The 15,932-nt window shown below is 40.0% G+C and overlaps 1 protein-coding gene across 1 annotated transcript; it reads left to right on the top strand.

Annotated features, from left to right (window-relative positions):
• The first annotated feature begins 649 nt into the window (after positions 1-649).
• On the top strand, positions 650-15,768 carry LOC306697723 (SEC14-like protein 2). Its single transcript, XM_079161752.1, has 12 exons — positions 650-867; positions 2,582-2,657; positions 6,549-6,592; positions 8,193-8,255; positions 8,433-8,621; positions 9,552-9,647; positions 9,778-9,838; positions 9,950-10,033; positions 10,130-10,236; positions 13,049-13,188; positions 13,958-14,127; positions 14,230-15,768. The coding sequence occupies exons 1-12, from the start codon at positions 814-816 to the stop codon at positions 14,379-14,381; spliced, it is 1,236 nt and encodes a 411-aa protein (XP_079017878.1). The 5' UTR covers positions 650-813; the 3' UTR covers positions 14,382-15,768.
• Positions 15,769-15,932: the final 164 nt, after the last annotated feature.

Genomic DNA, 15,932 nt, shown 5'->3' with positions numbered 1-15,932 from the left:
ACCACGAGGAATACTTAATTGTCATCGTTATTTCCGATATTTTGTGTGAGTCCACTCTGACACTCTGAACTAAGCGACCTGTAGTTCTACCATTTCGCACATGTGCATTTTATCATGTCGTCTAGTATCTAGGAAATGTGGCTAAAACAGTGAAAACATATTCTTTACGAGTAGCATTGTATCTGATGGGAACAACTCAATCAAACAAAATTAAATTGAATACCTCTTATTGCATATGCGCATGTGCGAGGTTTTCGGATATAAACCAAAGATTGTCTATTGTCTTTAATCAGAGATGAATCACACCTAAGTCTCCACACTTTCGTAAAATGTGCTAAATGCGCACCCGGAGAACCAGTTACTATCTTATTTAAAATAAGTACTAAATAATAAAGGATTGTCTTATTTAATTTTATAAAACTACGTATGCTAGTGGATTAGAAGCTAGTTTCTGAAAGGGGGCGGGACTTCTCCTCGGTTTTTGGTTCCTCCTTTTTTGACACGAGGGACGCTCTTGTCAAGTTATCTTATCTTTGGCCGAGTCAGCCGGTTGGACCAGAGCTCTGCTTTAAGGGCGTTACGAGGTGTCGTGTTTACTTTTTTTTTTTTTCTTAATCACCTGCAGGCAGCTGACAGCGAGGATAACGAAACACTGCAGCCGCGAATGTGCATCAACGTTGAGGAAAGAAACCCCGCCTGTCAACGGTTAACGGTGACGGTGCTTGTTGTTTGTCTGTCGGTCCGTCTGTCTGTATATTTCACTTTGAAGAAGCTCCGTCTTCATCCGTCCCGCATCCTCCAGCCGCTGCAGACATGAGCGGAAGAGTCGGAGACCTCAGTCCTAAACAGGCTGAAGCGCTGGAGCAGGTAAAGTTAGCTATAATAATATTCATAATAATAACTGTGCTTCATGCTGGGGCATCTCTAAATCTCTAGAAATGATCTTTTTTTGGTATCCCTTTGACTGTTATGTAATAATCTGTCTGGCAGCTCATTTTAATAGAGGCACTCTTTATTTGTAAATTAATCATGAGGGTTATAGATCAGTTATAAGCCATGACTGTCATACTGATTTTTTTTCATTTTTCAATATATATTTTGTCTGTAAAATGTAAGAAAAGAGTGAAAAATGTCCATTCAAATTTCCCACAGTAATAATATATACAATGTAATATATTTAGATAGCTTGTTAGGTCCCACCAACAGCGACGATTATCAAATTAATTACAGATTATTATTTTTGTCACTTCAGTAATAAACTTATTGATTAAATGTTGCATCTCTAAACCATCACCTGTTATTTGTAATGGCCTGTAATTGATCTCTAAAGCATTGGTACATTTATTGTGCATGAATAAATAATTAGTTAACAATAATAAATCACTTTAAAGGCTTTCCTCTCAGAGTAAGGGCGTAATTTCCACTGAGAATGAAGGGAAACAATTATTCAATCATATTTTAATTTACAAGTTCTCAAATTCAATGTGATCTTTTCAGATTTCTCATGTAATGTCAAAATCACCCATTTAACCCTTCGATATTTTGACATTTCTGATTAATAAATGATTTAGAGACAAATAAATACAGCCTCATCTCAATCTGTTTTCTATCAAAACTATTTTTTCAGCGTTATTGCATTATAATTAGGCTACTTTCTATTTAAGCCATTTAAAATGATGTTATTAGTTGCACCGTATAAACCTGTTATAAAAGGCTGTGCTTTAAGAATATGAGTTCCTGTCCCTGATAGTTCCTGTGTTTGTCATTCACTTCCACATCGCTGTTTTCATGTGATTCACATGTGATGAATTGTTAGGTTTGTTGTGATTCATTAAAGTTGGTCTAACTTAAGGGGAAGTCTGATTGCTTTATGTTTACATAAGAGGAATAAACTACAACTCTCACCGTTATATTTGAAGGTTCACTCATGACTCAGGCTTGTGTCTGAATGGGAGCGAATCCCTGCAGCCAGCTTCAACATCTGGTGGAAAGTCTGAGTGGAGGCTGTTAAAGAGGCACATTAGTGCCAGTGGTTGTGGAATCAAAAGTGACAATTAACTGCCTGCAGCTTCTCATGTTTGTAATATTTGCTGTTTTTCTTCGACTGCTATTATATTAAACTGAATATCCAACAAAACAAGCAATGTAAATATGTCAACTTGGGACAAGCTGTGTGATGAATCAAGTAAAAACAGGCAGATCATCGTGCAGCCCTGATGCTCCTGTGTCCACAAACTTTTGTCCATGTAGTGTAGTTTTAAAACCTCTTGCACCCATGCAACACAAAAAAAATGTTTACAGGCACGTGTTGTTGAACATTGCGCAACATCGCCATTAAAGTGTGTAAAATAATTTGTCACAAAGTCACACGTTTCAGCTGCTTTAGGAAATAAAAACCCACAAATCTGAAATGAGTGAGAGGCTTCAAACAAAGAAAAGTAGTGTTTTTGTTTTTATTTTGACCTCTAGGGTCAAAAGATTCGAGTAAACATTTCCCTGAAAGTTTCTTCCTGGTATTGAATCCTCAGAAGCAGAACATGTCGATCACATTACTCTTCTTCTCTCCTTCCTCACGCTACAGTTTCGAGAGAGGATACAAGACGTTCTTCCTCAACTTCCTGCACAGCATGACCACTTCCTGTTACGCTGGCTCAGAGGTGAGTTTAGAAATGTAAAAAAACACACCTGCAGCTTTTCCTTAACCAGAGCTTGCTCTCACACACAAAAAAAGAAGCAAAACCTCTCCCACAATCCTTTTCCTTCATGCTAAAAACGTGTAATCATTTGCCTTTTATAGTCATTCACAGAGAAAATCTGTCTGTGCCGTTGTAAAAAGCAGAAGCTGCAGTGGTTGATTACATGAAGGGACGTGATGCAACACATGTGGACACTTTGTTTGCAGCGGTTGAGAAAGAGACTCGCATGGTTTTAACGCCCAAACACGATGCTCCAACCACAACTGAAAAGACTAAGCGGCTGATTATTCAGCAGCGGTTTAAAGAAATCAGGAAGACGTCAGGTTTTAAACCAAATGTGAAATAGTTTGGCCAGTAAGAGAAGTCAAACAGGCATTAAATTACATTATATTTGATATTAAAAAAAGGTCTAAAAGTTAACCTGAAATGTGGAGCCAGTGATTAAAGGAGGCCTTGTCCTGATTAGTGCAGCTACAGAGGGCTAGCGCTCCGTGTTTCAGGCTAATCCAGAGCTAATCGCATTAAAGACGCACTACGGTGGACCGCGGCCCGTCTGCCAGGAACTCCGACTCTGCTGCCGAGCTCCAGGAACGTTTCCTCCAAAAATAAGTTTCATAAGAAGAGTTCAGAGTTGAGAGAGGGGTATTGTTCTCTTTAATGAAGCTTTACTAAACGACCACGGCGTCACATAAGACACACACGGACAATGAGGGGTCTGTGTTTGGCAAATGTACGCTCTGAGAGATTCGAGGTATTTCCATTTTTGGTAAAGATGAATCTCATTCAAGCTGTGTGTGGGAATATTGTGTGAGGATAGCTCTCAGTGCAGCTAATTGATTTGAAGCTAACGATTTGAAGCCTGAGGCCCACAGTGAGCGCTGATGATTGACCTTTGAATAATCTAGATCAGAACAAATGTTTCCATCAAATTCAACTCTGCATTGTGTCCAAGTACAACTTGTGATTCTAAAAGTACATCTATATCTACAAATCAATGTTTGGTAAGAAGTCGTCATGAAACAGACAACTTTTGCTGCTCTTTGCTAACTGGGGATAGCTGCCGATAGCAACTGGGGAAATAAAAGCGATATCCACTTCCTGTTTTGGTTGCTGTAAATGTCGCCTTCATTTTTCTGGGAGGTCGAGTGAAAGCGAGGTTTATAGATCAAGTAAAGTTAGCATCGCGCTGGTTCCCTTGACAAAAAGCCAACAGGACTATTCCGTTGGCTTTTGGATTATTACTGACAAGCTCTGTGGCCAACAAACGTTTCTGAAGATAATCTTCACAAATGAGCACCACTTTAATGAGTTTTGAATGTAAAAACGTTTGTCTCTAAACGAACTACAACACAATTGCGTGAGCGCGGGTGCACCTTTGACCATTGACTTAAAGACAAGGGAACCTGAAGTGCAACAATATTTAGTAATTTTAGTACTCATTCCTGTAGCACTCTGTAGGGAACCAATCTAAACTTTATGCTCTCTACATTTACTTGAGTTAAACCTTTTCTATTGCCACTTTACAGAATCCACCAGCTAAAACACAGATAATCGGTTGGATCTGAACTCAGCTGGTGTTGTTCTCTCTTTGTTCAAGATATATATACAATTCATTCAACACTGCATTTTGTCTATGAAATAGTAGCTTTTTAAAAAAGCGAATGTAAAAGGTTTCCAGAAGTGATTTCAGGTGAACTTGTGGCTGGCAGCAGAGAGAAGGAAATCATGAACGTAGTGTATAATTTATCAGAGTTTATGCCCTGAGGAACACGGGGCGTAGCCGTTTATGTTCCCCTGTCGAGGTTTCATGTTTACTGTGATATTGTGAGTGAAATAATGGAAAGATGTGTGTTAGATCCAGTTACAACCTGTTTCTGTAGAAGACGAGTCTGGGTGTGTGCAGTATTTAGCCCTGAGGAGCTCCACTTAAAGACACCAATTCAGTCTGTGCTTGAGCACTTTAGGATAAAGTATTGTAGACCGCAGTTCACATTGAGTTCAGTGAGACAGACTCCCGGTGGTTTGGGTGATATTGTTTTGTTTTTTAAAATCATGCTCACATGTGTGCAGTTTGACTTGGACTTAACCATAGACTGTATAAAATACGGACGTAATTTCCGTGACGTCACCCGTAGGTTTCCGAAAACCTTCAATTAAGTCTAAATTTAAACCTTAATATAATTTAAACGGGTCAGTTATATAAAACTTAACCCCTCGTACAGTTGTCATGAATGGGGATATGAGCTATAGAGCTGTACCAGGCTGTAAACATGTTTATTTATGCTGTAAAGCGTCTGAACATCGGGGACTTTAGGGCTTGACTCGTTTTCTTTGCCTCAAGTGGCCGTTTGAGGAACTGCAGATTTTGGCAGTTGTTGCGTTGGCTTAGCTTCTAACCACCGGAGGTTGGCGCTTGGGGGTCTTGATGCTGTGATGACATGAAATATTGTGACTTTTGTCTTCCTTTGACTTAATATATATATATATATATATATATATATATATATAGATATATATAATATATATAGATATATATATATACACAATATAATGACGTACAGACAGATTATAGCTGTTTTAGCTTCTTCAGCTTCCTGTAGAGCACAAAAAAACACTATTTGTATTGCCTTTTTTGTTTTTTGTTGTTTACAACTGACTAACCAAGAATGACGCCTTCACCAGATCAGTCAGGTAACAACAAGACAAACGTGTGAAACCTACAGAAGAACTGTGATTATTTAAAAAAGACAACGACAAAGTGCACCTTCCCTGCATGTTTTATGAAAGCTGAACCAGTGGTGTGTGAGATAAAATGCTGACTGGCTTTGCCCTCGTACTGCCCTCTGCCACATTATGAACCTCTATCAGTGCTTAAGATAACGTTATGCAGATCATCAAATCTTCACCCGTCGGTTATCTGACAAGGAACACTGATATGTCTGTTCTACATCTAATATAATTATGCAAAACCTCATTATAGGAAAGGACACTGAGGTCTGAGATCTATCCATCCAGAACAGTGTGTATTAGTAGTAGTTAAAACGTTGAGGGGACACTTACTGACTCATAATAATACACAGCCTGGTCATCTGCCACAATCTGCTCTGTGCCTTTGTAACTGTAAGTCACCGTGTCCTAGTTAAGGTGCCCGACTGCAGCATTAGGTAGAGCGTAATCCTCTGCTGGAGTAAGTTGCAAGTCTCGCTTCAGTGCTTCTCCACCAGACTGCCAGACTGCAGAGATAATCACCTTAGATGGAGAACTAAGACAGTGAAGCGTGTGTCCACAGTCTGGATCAGTCATACTGACCCACTGGTTTTAATAGGTCACAGTAGAGGAGTTCTTTTACCAGTTTATTCCCAGACAATCCAACTAGTGCCTCAATGTACAAAACATGAAATTAACGTCACCTAAAAATGCCTTATTCCTTAAGAAACATCAGTTTGTCACGGTTAGCCGTGGCTTTTGTTGACGTTTGGTGTCTTACACCTGGAAAGCTTGGAGGTCCGAAGTTGGAAATTTCAAGAAGAAATCATAACCTCCGAGTTGTCTGGAACGCAGCATTAGCTCCGCCCTCTCGTGTCACTTCTGGTTGCAAAAAAAAACCAAGATGGCGACGGCCAAAAAGCTGAACTCAAGTAATGGGTGACGTTACGGTGACGACGTCCACTTCTTATATACAGTCTTTGGTTTTTATGTAATATAAACTGTAGAATATACCATTACAGTAAATAGAGTGCGTTTGTGGATCCCACTCTAATTGTCCCTCTCTGCATTTTGGTTAAAGACTATTTAACATTTATGGATCTTGGATGTCTGTATTTATCATGTCTGCCTCTTTTTCACTTTCAGCCAGAAACTTCAACATCCAGAAGTCGGAGGCCATGCTGCGAAAGGTAACGCGCTCAGCTCCTCTATTGAGTCAGACGGGACAATTCACCTGCATGTGTCACTCTCTCGTAGTCATTCAATACAAATCGAAAGCCGAAGTACAACCTCCTCTTTCAGTGACTAATGTGTGAAAGTGCAATTAGTACACTCAGCAGCTCAGGAGTGGCTGCAGATTAGAGAAGAGAAACTGAGTCATCACAGCCTGACGGGATAAGATAAAAAGGGATCAAGTGAGGAATTAAAATGACAGAGGAAGATTTACAGCCACCGAACTTAAAGCTGCATTAACTGGTTTTGTGTCCACGAGGTGGCAGAAGAACAAACACGCACCCCCGATACATACATTTACTCTAGTTGATGAGGTAAACATGGCGGAACCGAAAAGACAGAAGAGCTAGATAGTGAGTGCCGGAAATTTCTGAAAATTAGTTTTTTTGTGTGATTGCTTAATTTGTTAAGCAATCACTGCTGCGGTGATGAAAGAGTATCATGTCAGAAGACACTGAACTAACCGGCGTCTGGTCTAGAAACCAGGTTTTTCTTGCTGTGTCACTGGTTGATGGTGTTGAGTAACTAAACACGTTTTGTAAATTACAAATGTGATTCATCGGTTACAGTTAAATCAGTTATTTATCAAGACAAGAGGGAACATCTGAATGTATTATTTTCAGTAAAACGCTTATATGTAGAAAGGATCACAAAGTATTAAAGGAGGATTCTTGGTTTCAGGTCATTATACATTAATTCAAACATAGTTATGAATATTATATTAGATTTCTGCCACTGAATCCTACACACTGGTCCTTTTGAAGGAAACGCTAGTGTGCTCGCTCAATCATGGATTCACAAGATTAGTTAGAAGTTCTGGGTATTTCTATCTGAAGTTTATACTCGGAAGTCAAACTTTTTTTGCTTAATGCGCCACCGAGCAACCGTCAAAGGAATGAACGGGGCGCCTCCTCCGGCGCTGCGGTTCTCTTTATACACGCCAACACCAATAATTTGACTCGACCTAATCCTAGATCTCAACCATCCTGTGTTTGAGAGGAAACCCATCATTTTCCCAGTGATCCCGTCAATAAATAACCACACCTTCCTGCTTCTTAATAACACTAATCCACCAATAGAAGCTAACGTAAGCAGAGGCTACTTTTTAAGACATCTTTTTGTTCAGTTAACTGAATAAAACAAGCCAGTGTTGAAACCAAACCAGCAAAAGTGTATATTCAAATTGTATGTAAGATAAGATAAGATAATCCTTTATTAGTCCCGCAGTGGGGAAATGTACAGGATCACAGCAGCAAAGTGGACAATCTCTTTCCTCTTTATCAGTTCGAGGTTGTAAGCATGTGTTGGCATGTATGCAGTGTTTACACAGCGGTACGTAACTGATCCCCTTCCTGCTGACGGAGCAGCTTTTACATCACATCACAACTGTCTGAAACCTCCTAAGCCACTTAAATCACCACATTGTGCCACTGAACAAGCAGTCTATTATCCAGAAAGTACAAAAAAAACCCTATGTTTTGATGTACGTATTGTATATTATTAATCATATGAATCGTGGTCTTGCTGAACTTAACATGCACTCATCTTTTCTTCCAGCATTTGGAGTTCAGGAAACAGATAAAAGTAGACGTAATACTCACCGACTGGCGTCCACCAGAGGTAAAAAAACAAACATTTAACGTTATAAACCACAACCTACAGTGGGTTTGGTGTACTTAACAGTCATTTAAGTAGAGCTGTCCTAAGAAATTCTTGAGGAATTTGAGGAAATATTGTCGCGTCAAATACTCCAGTACACGACTGACGGAACCCATTTAAAATGACTGCCGCCTGCAGGTGATAGAGAAGTATCTGTCAGGAGGGATGTGTGGTCACGATCGCGAGGGCAGTCCCATCTGGTACGATGTCATCGGACCAGTGGATCCTAAAGGCCTCTTCCTGTCTGCCTCCAAGCAGGACTTCATCAAGTCCAAGATCAGAGACTGTGAGGCCCTGCAGAAGGAATGTCACGTCCAGTCCCAGAGGGTAAGAGACACAGTGGTCCTCCTGATCACGCTTGATACTCAAAATGTGTCTTTGGCTGAGTCGTAGTGGAGTTTGTATAGAAGTGAGAGGACTGTAACCAGGAACGAGGGTCCATTATAACAAACATCAGGGAGTCAAGAGTCAAGGTGTTGAGAGATTAATCAAAGAGAAGAAGCTGCCGGGTGATTACTTGTGTCGGACAATAATGAAAGAAATGATCCTCACAAAAGTAGGATTACTTTTTTGGACTTTTCTTTCGTCTTTATTGTGAAATACTGTGTCATGTTGCCTCTTAATGCTTTTAAAAAAGGATTCAAATGGAACAATGTGAGAAGGAAACGCCACTCCTTGGTTGAATTCAGTGCAGCTTATGGACGTGCACGTCACATGTGCACATGGCCTGTTATTAAATGGTCCCAAGCCCAAACATGTTGGACACCACGGCGGAAGAGTTTATTTTCCTTTTATCTAACACGTGTTTTTGAGCAGTGGTGCTAGTTTTCCACTGATATAATCAAAAGCTACTTCTGAAGTTCTTTTAATTTGGAGCAGCGCAACATGTGTTTAAAAACACGACACAAATGTTTAAGATTAAGAAGCGCTACATGCAACTTTATATCAATATATATATCAATATATATATATATATATATATATATATATATATACGTATTATCTCCGTGGATAGGTTGTCAGAAAATCTGTCTGTTTTAATGTTATTCATTTTGTCTCCATCAGATGTGATATGGATCTATCACTCTGTTTCGTTACATTTCTCTTAATAAGTATTAGTTCCCAGAATGAGCCATGAATAAACACCGGCCCACAGTGGATGCCCAGCTTGCTCTACTAATTGACCACATTTATTTTACATGTCATACATTATTGTTTGGTCTCACAGATTAAATGTACCCGTCTTTCTGTCACCAGCTCGAGAGGAACGTGGAGGGAATCACCATGATCTACGACGTAGAAGGTCTGGGTCTGAAGCACTTATGGAAGCCTGCTATAGAAACATATGGAGAGGTAAACACACACACACACACACACACACACACACACACACACACACACAGTGTGGACATGCGCGTCTAAATAAAACTAGTAAGAGAAGCAGACTGTTCCAAATAGAGCACATGTTCCTCTGTGTCTCCAGATCCTCCAGATGTTTGAAGAAAACTACCCAGAAGGCTTGAAAAGGCTGTTTGTCATAAAAGGTAAATCCTGTGTGTCTGTATTCGTCGTTCTATCTTGCTTTTAAAAGAGCCAGATTTAATTTCCACTGGTTAACGTTTGGTCATCACTTCTGTACTTTTTTTCTCCTGCAGCACCTAAACTCTTCCCCGTGGCCTACAACCTCGTCAAGCACTTCCTGAGCGAGAACACGAGACAGAAGATCTACATCCTCGGGGGTGAGACGTCTTTTATTTTTACAGAATATTTCAGCCAATCGAAACCCTTTTGAGCTCCCTCCTTTCTGATGAAATGACCCGTTGTTGTCGCTCTAGCTAACTGGCAGGAGGTTTTACTGAAGTACATCGACGCGGAGGAGCTGCCGGTGATATACGGGGGCAAACTCACGGACCCTGATGGAGATCCTCGCTGTCGGACCAAGGTGAGCCAGTGAATCCAACCCAGACTTTGGTACTAATAGCTGGAGGAGCCAAGTATCTGGTGCAGATGCTGCATCATTATTTTGAGATAGCATTAATACTTGGATATGCGCTGATAGACATATTCATGAGGATATATTCCCTGAGATTTATTGAAAGTTACCTGAAAGGACTAGTTTATGACGTTAAGATACAAAAGACATTCCTGTTAAATAAACAGGTGTCTGCCTCTAGATGTTGAAAATATTAAGTTGTGTTTAAAATCAGGTTGTTGCAGCAGTAGTTTTATAACGCCTGGTTGTTGTCTGAAGTCTTTATATACACTAACATTTTGGTTTTGTCTCATGAGACGCAAACCAAAAGCTTTTTTTAACTCTTGGATTATTACTATTTTTATATTATTTATTGCATTTGGTATTATTGAGTTAATTTAGAGTTCCACCTGGATGGGAAGTAGATACAAATGTTATTTAATCCTACTTACTTCAAGCAAAAGACATATATATATATATATATATATATGTATACTTGTGTAGTTTCCCCTCACTGCTTTTTCATCCTGTGCTCATGTAGTTTGGCAGCTTTCAGCTCTGCTTTGCTGAGAGACCGTCTGGCTGATATGCATAATGCATGCTGTGCACATGAAACGTTGTGGGTTTACATTTGACTGGCAAACCATATTTCACGCGAGGTCCCACTCCCACCAGTTTTGGCGTGAAATAAAAAGGAATAATTTGCCTAAAAAGGAATAAGTCAACATCACATTCAGGCTACAAATGGATCAAACTGAACGCAGCGAATGAGAAGTTCTCTATAAAATGTTAATGCTGCCAACTGTGGCTGTGAACAGGATCCTGCAACACATGATGAAAAAGCCAGTTTGATCACAGCAGGTCAACAACAAAGAGCTATTTTGGGAAGGCAGAGTGAATCAATACAGCTGCACACATGACGGATACAGTTTCTCTCTGCCAGGGGTATACATATGTAAGAAGGAAGTCATGCAAAAAAGGATGCAATTTGTGGGACGAACAGATGGTTTGCTGTATGAATTGTAATGGCAGACATTTGCAGGCAATTCACAGGAAATTGCAGATGAGAAACGAGTTAAACTAATCAAGAAAAATGGCCACTTCCTCCCCGCTGCATCCCCGCCCTCGCTGCGTAGAAATGGCAAAAGCTCTAATTAGAGAGATGCGGTCAAACCCGGCAGTTTAGCACCGAGCAACACGTGCAGCTTGAGTAGTCGCACCTTTTAGTTCATACGCGAGACAAGAAAACTGACCTTGCGTTTGTTTCTGTAGATAAATAATTGGGCCCAGGAAAGATGAGGAACAGGAAGAGAGAAATTCATTTCGGCTCCGTTCAAGATTCAAGGAATGGAGATGCTCAGCCTCAAAGTGTTTTTTTTTTTTTTACTTTAGCTACCTGTGTGTCCTTGGCATTGTACTGTATTATTTCGGTTAGGTCGTAGGAACGGAGTTGTCTTACAGAGAGAGTAGTTCAACATTTTGGGAAATGCTCTCAATCGCTTTCTTGCAGAGAGTTGGACGAGAAGATTGAGACCACTCTCTCACGTCTGGGCAGTAAGTATGAAGCTTATGCCAGCAGCCAGTTAGCTTAGGTTAGCTTAGCATAAAGACCGGAAGCGCGTGAAATAGCGTTGAAGGCAATCCAGGAAGTCACTGTTCACAGCCAAGTATTCCGACATGCATCATTTCTACACTTTGGTTTAATGGATTTTGTTTCAGAGCTGTTTCCTGTGTATCCAGTCTTAATGCTAAGCTAAGTGTGACATTGTGTAATTTCCCAAAATGTTGAATCATTCCTTTAGGAATTGGGCATCATTTATGGGCCTGTAGGACGACCTCGTCCACATCGTCAAAATCAGATAAATATTCAGCCATGACATTGCAAATCTTTTAGACGGCACTAAGCCATTCTTTCTGAACACAACACACATCAGCACTCCTCTCTCCAACTCCCACTCTTCTTTCCACAGCTGTCTTGCAGCAACATGTCACATGACCCAATAAAAAAACTCAACAGCTGTTGACGTCTGCAAAAATTGTTGGTCCCCATTAGTCACTTAGACACAAAAATATGGGAGAACACAGTCCAGGTTGAAAAATACCAAAGTTACCCTTTGATATCGTAAGAGGAATCCGGTTTGTTTTAAATCTTTGTGATCTTGAGCCTTATGCACCGTACATGTGAGGTTTTTCTGACATTTCCTCCTTCAGCTTTAGTCAAATCTGCAGAATTTATGTGATGAAACAAAGCAATCAGCCTGAGAGATGCCTGACGACGTTTTGCTCTCTGACGGACGATGTGTGTTTTTCACACTTTCTTTCTGCATCTTTTTTCTTTTTGTCGGTTAACAGTTTCCCAATAACGGTTCTGTTAAGTTTGACATTTCTGCAAGACTTTTAGAGAAGTGGTTTCACTTCGACTTACTTAATAATAATAATAATACTCAAGACAGGTCTGAAACAGCATCCGTGTCTGTCGTCTGTAATATATATTGTATGTTATTTATCACCAGCTGGATTTAACTGAAATCACAGCCCTCTGGTGGTTGCTTCCTGTACTGCACTGAGAACACAGTTGATTGGTTTCATATTTATGTGAATAAACTTTGGAAAAGTGAGACTTTTTTTTGTGTGCAAAAGCTGTAAAGTGACAATCATTCAGACAAAGTCACAGTAAGTGATGGCTTTCTCTTTCCCCTCCCCTCTCCTTTCAACATTTCATATGACTAACTCTTTGACGCTCGTATCTCTAACTCTGTGTATGTTTCGGTCTCTGCTGTAGATAAACCACGTGGGCCCAGTTCCCCCCTCCTACTACGTGCGGGACCACGTTAAGGTGGACTACGAGCAGTGCATGACCGTCAGCCGGGGTTCCTCCCAACAGCTGGACTACGAGATCCTGTTCCCGGGCTGCGTCCTCAGGTCTGATGGATGCAACAATTTTACAGTACAAACCTCTCTATTTTGTGACAATCTGGGTCGTGCATAACAGATTTTCACACAGTGAAGAAGGGTAGTTGGCGTCGATGACTCTAATTACCAGATATATTTTGATCATTGCTGGAAAAAACAATACAAAATTCATGGGATGAAGTACAGAAGACATATCCAATGCATATGATGAGAATAAGTAGCACAAGAAACAATGGTCGCTTTTAAAGATCAAATTCTGTGGTTTTACCTCTTAAAGTTACTTATTTCATGCCTTTTGGACTTGAATCTTAGTATAATATCTTAAGGATTTATTTTGAAAGGTCATCTGTTTCAACACTCCTAAAGTGTAAATAAGTTAAGTTCATCAGATACCAGGGTTCTTACGGTCACGACAAACCTGGAAACGTCACGGAATTTAAAAATAGCAATTTCCAGGCCTGGAGAAGTGTTGGAAAAAGAAATAAACCCCCAAAAAGTTTAAAAAAATGTGTAAGTTAAGTTCGACAGTGAAAAATCTATTTTGGTTAAACAACACTTTAATGTTCGGGCAGATAAGTTACGTCACGTGATGTTAACGTTGTCAACAACACAATTTAGGGATTTTTAGGTGCTTTCAAATCTTGTGCATGACACTAAACACTGTATGTAATGCTAAATGACTGTAATGTAATGTATGGACAGTGTTTTTGTCTTTTGTAAAAAGCAGAAAAGCAACGTTGAGCCTTATTAATCTGAAAAGTCTTTCCTCTCTCGGTAGGTGGCAGTTTTCCACTGAGAGTGCAGACATCGGTTTCGGGGTGTTTCAGAAGGCTAAAAGGGGCGAGTGGAAGAAAGCGTCTCAGATGCATGAAGTCGTGCTCAGCCAGCGGTACAACTCCCACTTAGTACCAGAGGACGGATCCCTGACCTGTGAGCGCCCGGGAGTCTGTGAGTAACCCGGCGCTCGGCTCACACTGGTGCTCACAAGGCTTTATATGTTATTATTAGATTAAAGCTAAATAAATATCTTGTTCTGTTCGTCTTCCCCAGATGTCCTGAGATTTGACAACACTTACAGCATCTTCCAGGCCAAAAGAATCAGCTTTACCGTCGAGGTCCTGCTGCCGGACCACCTACAGTCCCCACAGACCAACGGGGGGTCCAAAAACCAAGAGCAAGCTGCGTGCAACAGCCAATCATAACCGAGAAGAAGACCCAAATGTGCCACGTTCACGTTGGCGGATCAGTAGCGCTCAGCCGCCACTAAGCACAGCCTGAGAAACTTGAGTTGAACAGGAAGTGCAACATGCTGCCTACACACACACACACACACACACAAGTATTTAACCCTTGTTAAGACCTGACTGTTTGACCAAAAGTGTGTGATCATTTTGGACAACAATTCACACATGGGTGCAATGTTTGGGTGTCCACATACTTCTGGCCACATGGTGTAGCTTCACATTGCACGTATCCGGTTCTGTTGGACCATTTTAGAGTTGCTAGAAGAACGCAGGTAGCAGGTATACCGTATAGCAACTTTACCTCAAGAGCGTATCAACAATTAGAGGCTCACCAACAGCAGGAGGCTCGCGGCTATGTTAGCCACCAATAGCATAACACAGCTGGCGGTGGTCGAGATGCATTGTGGGCGATGTAGGCGCCAGGTTCTGACAAGGAACGAGAATGCAAGGAACCAAAACAAAACTATGTTTGTCATTGTTGTAGAAGTGCAATGCTCACTTATGTGTCGACCAGTGTTAGTTTCACATTATGTTTCAAAATAGCCACCGAGTGACTCAGGTCAGTGCTCCCAAAGCAGCGTATGATGTTTATGATGTTTATGACACACAACCACCACGACAAAAGCAGCGCAAGAGAGACGCAGTAATTCATTTTCTTTAAACGCAGATACACTTTTTCGATCGATGTTTGTTTTCCATGTATGTGGCGTAAATATTTGCCATGACAATCAGCAGCAGTAAAAGCATTTCAGTTCATTTATATAAAAGATGTTCAGCTTTCTGCCTTTATGTTTATTTTGAATTAATGGGAATTCAAGGTCACACTTTTGTTTTCAACAATAACTACACATGGAAGCTTATTTAATCATTTGTTATGATTTTCTAAATTAAGTTTTGTAATATTATTATGATTAATAACTTGCATTGCTTGTTGGATGTGCCTCTAATTGTCTCATTCCAGATTTGCAAACATTCCTTAAAATATTTATTTCTTCAATAATTTATTTCCAGAAAAATGGGTTGAGACGATATTTATTTTATTATTATAAATATTAAAGTCAAAAACACTGTATTTCAGATTTATCAGCTGTACAATATACATTATTACATAATAATCATGTCGATGTGTTTGCAGTGAATCTTAATGAAAATATTTACGCTCACCAGACGATAACTGAATGTAACTCGTGTCAGAATGGAGGATTATTCACATTATTTTCATATTTATATTTGTAACAGTACTGAGGGAACAACCTGGTAAATCCTGAGGAAAGATATTGATAAATATCTTCTATGATAAAGATACTATGAACAAAAGAATTGGAAGATAAGTGAATAAAGGAGTTGACAATTAGCTTACTGTGTGTGTTTTATTTATTTATTTCCAGCTTTGGAAACAGTGAAGGTGACGTCTATGTCAACTATCTCTTCACTCTTCACTCTTCACGGTCTCGATTGGTTCTCTTGATTGTAATTCATTGGCTTATGTTTTGCTTGGTAACAAAGATT

This window comes from Pholis gunnellus (genome assembly GCF_910591455.1).
Source record: "Pholis gunnellus genome assembly, chromosome: 6".
Lineage (NCBI taxonomy): Eukaryota > Metazoa > Chordata > Actinopteri > Perciformes > Pholidae > Pholis > Pholis gunnellus.
Note: the sequence above shows the minus strand (reverse complement) of the source record. Positions and strands in the feature narration are given on the sequence as shown.

Bases quoted from the DNA above. Each gene is read 5' to 3' on its own strand.
- LOC306697723 (XM_079161752.1), top strand. From the start codon at position 814: ATGAGCGGAAGAGTCGGAGACCTCAGTCCTAAACAGGCTGAAGCGCTG. The intron at 868-2,581 runs GTAAAGTTAGCT...CTCACGCTACAG, and splicing joins AGGCTGAAGCGCTGGAGCAG to TTTCGAGAGAGGATACAAGA. The intron at 10,034-10,129 runs GTGAGACGTCTT...TTGTCGCTCTAG, and splicing joins GAAGATCTACATCCTCGGGG to CTAACTGGCAGGAGGTTTTA.